The 4,489-nt window shown below is 31.5% G+C and overlaps 1 protein-coding gene across 1 annotated transcript in view; it reads right to left on the reverse strand.

Moving 5' to 3' along the window:
• Window positions 1-4,489, reverse strand: part of LOC106874390 (uncharacterized) — a 280,957-nt gene that overhangs the window by 201,471 nt on the left and 74,997 nt on the right. The window contains exons 38-40 of the mRNA XM_052968226.1: window positions 3,668-3,856; window positions 1,684-1,836; window positions 410-724 (exon numbers count right to left, since the gene is read on the reverse strand). Of these exons, the coding sequence (XP_052824186.1) occupies window positions 410-724; window positions 1,684-1,836; window positions 3,668-3,856 (657 nt within the window). The remainder of the gene's footprint in view (window positions 1-409; window positions 725-1,683; window positions 1,837-3,667; window positions 3,857-4,489) is intronic.

Genomic DNA, 4,489 nt, shown 5'->3' on the forward strand with positions numbered 1-4,489 from the left:
TATATATATATATATATATATATGTATGTATGTATTAATTAATGTTTGTTTTTATGTTCAGTTACAATAAAAATAATTTTACGTTGATCTGATTAGCTACTCTATATTTTTGCAGAGTACAAATTTATTATTCTTAAACATGAATGTTGTTGACAGTGGTTTCAGCCAGTTAAGCCATGTATTCTCAGATTGATGATATGTTAAAATAATTTAATTCAACTCAAACTTTATATAAGGATTAATTTACAGGTGGATCCAAAATTTAATGTTAGACAATGAAGGAAAGTACTTTTGTGGCAATGGAAACTAGCTGGTATATATAATTGAAATGTATATTAAAACCCTGGAGAGAAATATAAGTGAAAAACTCCCTTTAAGAAGAAATACTGAGTATATCCTTAATACTTACAGAATAAACTGTTTGTTTTGAAGTATCTTGTGTCAAAGACTTAGAAATTGACACCGTGCCTGAAACAGGATTGACCCAAAAATAGTCACTAGGTTTTACTACTTCATATACTATTTCATTGTTAGGACTGGTTGTGTCAAAGTCATCAGCAGATACTTGGGTAACAAAACTTCCAGGTTGAAGATTTTCAGGAACGGTTTTATTTAAAGCTGCAGGGTTGAAAACAGGTGGATATAAGTTCCTGATGACAGTCACATTCAATATGGAATTTACTGATTTTGGTGGTACTCCATTGTCAGAAACCTGAACTCTCACCTGAAAGAAAAGATTTGAGAAATATTGATAGTTAGTAAATTGAAACTTTCTATTTTCTGTTCTAGAAATGCATACAATCATCTTCTTCTTCATCATCATCATCATCATCAACATCATCAACATCATTACCACCATCGTTGTCATCATCATCATCATCATCATCAACATCATTACCACCATCGTCGTCATCATCTCTGTTGCAACTACTGATGCTGCCACCACCACCAACGTCATCATTAACATCGTTTTACACCTGTTTTCTATGAGGACATAGAAAAGTAATTTTAGGCTTCATTCAAGGCTATAGTAAAAGACATTTATGCAAGGTGATGTGCAGTGGGACTGAACCTGGAATCATGTGGTCAGGAAGCAAATTTCTTATCACACAGCCACACCTGCCTTATATTTGATTTTTCAATTAAATGTTGAGATATTTCTTCAGTTTATTTATTTAAAAATTCTCAGAATAACTTTTTAACAACAAAATACATAAATAGCATGTTACCTTTTTTGATTAAAACGGAATGGTTCCAGTTATGCAGATGCTACCATATTGTGTAAAACAAATTTAGAAATAGAAACTACTTTGGTGTTAGTTCTAGGTCAAATCTAATTGGACAGACCTATAATGAAAGGTATTCCAGCCATGACCATCTCACTTTCTTTCAGACACTGTCTATCTAGAACTAAATTATCTGATGTGTCTTCCATTTTTCATGTTGATAGAGTGTGAGTATAGAGATTTGGCTGCAATAAGAGACTCTTTCATACACCTTAAATAATGATGAATCATTAAATCAATGAACATAATTTCTTTTACAGTTTTAGTATTTATATCTATTTAGTAAAGATTTATAAAGAAACTCTAAATCAATTGACTCTTTTTCAATTGTGATTGCTAAGAGTGTAATTTTACAATTTTTAATTCAAAAAATAATTTTTTATAATAAAATACTTACAAGATAGATAGATTGAGAATCTGCAGTGAGTTGCTGCTTGGTAAATACTCTGCCATTATTTTCAATGTCAAAAAATGCTGAAGCTCCTCCATCATCAACAATGTTATAGGAGAGCTGTGCAAAGTTTGAAGCACACTGGGGGGCAAGAAGATCCTTTAAAATAAATAAGAATAATAACTTAGAAATTCTTCACCATTTTAACTGCTATTGTTTTCAAACATTTTTGTGTAGCTCCACTACTACTACTACTACTACTACTACTACTACTACTACTACTACTACTACTACTACTACTACTACTACTACTAACTCAGAAATCTTCTATTGAAAATAATTGTTTCTAAGATAGACATAAAACAATAAATGTTGTGGGTAACAGTCAGGTGATTACACTAGTGCCCAGTTCTTGACCGGTACATTATTTTATCAACCCTGGAAGGATGATAGGCAAAGTTGACCTTGATGAGATTTTAAACTCAAAACATAAGGAAATAGAACAAATATCACAAAGCATCTTGTCCCATGCATTAATGGTTTGGCAATAATACACCATTCCATAGTTATAGTTAATAATGGTTTCAGACTGTGGCACAAGGCCATCGATTTCTGAGGGGAGGGGGACTATTCATTTACATCAACCCCAGCACTTGACTGCTACTTATTTTATCCATCCCAAAAGGATGAAAGGCAAAGTTAACCTCAGCAGAATTCAAACACAAATGTAAAGATAGAGGGAATGCTGCTAAACATTTTGTCTGTCATGTTAACAATTCTGCTAGTTTCCCACTTTGAGTTATAGTTAATAATGATGTATGTCTCTTAAACTGAGTCAGCTGGGGCTAATCTCTTGCTTCTTCACTATTAAACAGATGAGAGACAATACCAATTTACTCAAACCCATCACTGCCAACAAACAAAGTGCCAAGCAATTTTACAATTTGCCTAGCATAATAATGACTTTGTTAGCTCACCACCTAAATGCAGAATTATATTGAAAATTAAAATTAATTGAAACATATAAGCTGTCTATTTATTAGAAATATAGGTTCAAAAGGGTTATAGCAACTTAAAATTTTTAAGATATTTAGTTTTCATAAGAAATTTTAGACTCCTTATGCTCTGTTTTATCTCAGGTGGTGGGTGGGGAGCATTATGTGATTCATAAACACTTGCAAAGGTTCTATTTCACTTCTCTACTCTAAGTCTGCTAGCTTGCCACAAAGTCTTAAAATCTAGGAAAATATTTTTCATTATAAAAAATATCTTCCCACAAGGAGGTTTTTGTAATCATCATTATTTATAATTTCCTATTGGATCTCATGTATATCTCTTATATTTTATATCATCATCATCATAATCATTTAATGTCCATATTTCGTGCTGGCATGGGACATCATGAGATTTAAAAATAGTGGGAAGAATGATAAAGACACTAACTCACAAAGTATCAAAAATTTCAAATAAAATGTAGTCTCAGAAAAAAAAGTCATGTTGGATTATATGTTATTAACAAAACAGAAAGCCTAAGCAGTACATATTTCACAAGACTTTATAAATGATATATGAGATGTGTTGGTAATGCATTTATTTAAACTTTAATATTTAGTCAGAAGATTCCATTTAACAATTTTTCAGAAATTCAAATTATAAATTATGATCTATAACTCTATAGTTCTATGCCATAGGCTAAGATATCTTAAATCAAATTTTAAAGTTTGATGAGTCTATCTTCAACAAATCTTTACAGTAGCTTCAGAAAACTTATATAAACTTTTGATATTTATTCCTAATTTCATAAACTTTCATAAAAGGCATATAAATGAATTAATAAATGTTTTATAATTGAAAATATCTAGATTTATGTGAATCATATGACTTTCTAGGAGATATAAATAATTGCAATGTAAGAAAAATCTGTTGTTTTCTTAGAGAAATTTAAATGAAGATACAATGAAAAGAATCAAAATATATCACTATTCCTTACATTCATATCAGAATCTGTAGCTGCAACTACAAAGACAGTGGTACCTGGAGCAGTTTGATTGAGTAAAACATTTTTTGGCAAATTTGTAATCTTTGGAACATTTTTGTTTCGGAGAACATTAATGGTTATAGTTGCTGGTGATGAGGAAACTTTTGGAGGATTTCCCTTGTCTTGAACCTGTATTTCAACCTAAAATAGATAAGAATAAATATGAATAAAATAAATAAATAAATAAATGTGTGTGTGTGTGTGTGTGTGTGTGTGTGTGTGTGATCACACGCGACTACAAGCTATTCTTCCTGTCTCTCTGTCTTTTTTGGATTGGACATCCAGCCAGCTGGACGTAATTTCTCTCACCACGCAATATTTTTTTCTCTTCTACTATTTTTCCTCTTCTATTTATTCTATATCCTTTCAAAATTTCTCCCAGGCGTTACCCATTACAATTCGTCTTGGCTTAACGGTCCTTAATGTCTGTCTTCATCAATTGTTTACTCTGTACGTCCACTCTGGTGTCGTTTGTTCGTTCAAAGCCCAACTTCTCCACAAATATTATATATCTAAAATTTCTGGATGCTGCAGTCCTATGAAGTTTTCCTGTCTTGTCGTTGAAAGCTCAAAACATGTAGTAATAAATAGTCAACAACTGAGGAGGGGTTAGACTTCCTTTGGAATTTTGTCTTGTACTTATTTCTGTGTGTTTACATATTTTTCACTCGCTGGTGATATCCTGTACTTAATGTGTATTTTTTGGCATTTGCCCTGTGTTTACATATTTTTCACTTGCTGGTGATGTCCTGTATTTGATGTGTATTTTTCAAT

Source organism: Octopus bimaculoides, chromosome 5 (assembly GCF_001194135.2).
Source record: "Octopus bimaculoides isolate UCB-OBI-ISO-001 chromosome 5, ASM119413v2, whole genome shotgun sequence".
Classification (NCBI taxonomy): Eukaryota; Metazoa; Mollusca; class Cephalopoda; order Octopoda; family Octopodidae; genus Octopus; species Octopus bimaculoides.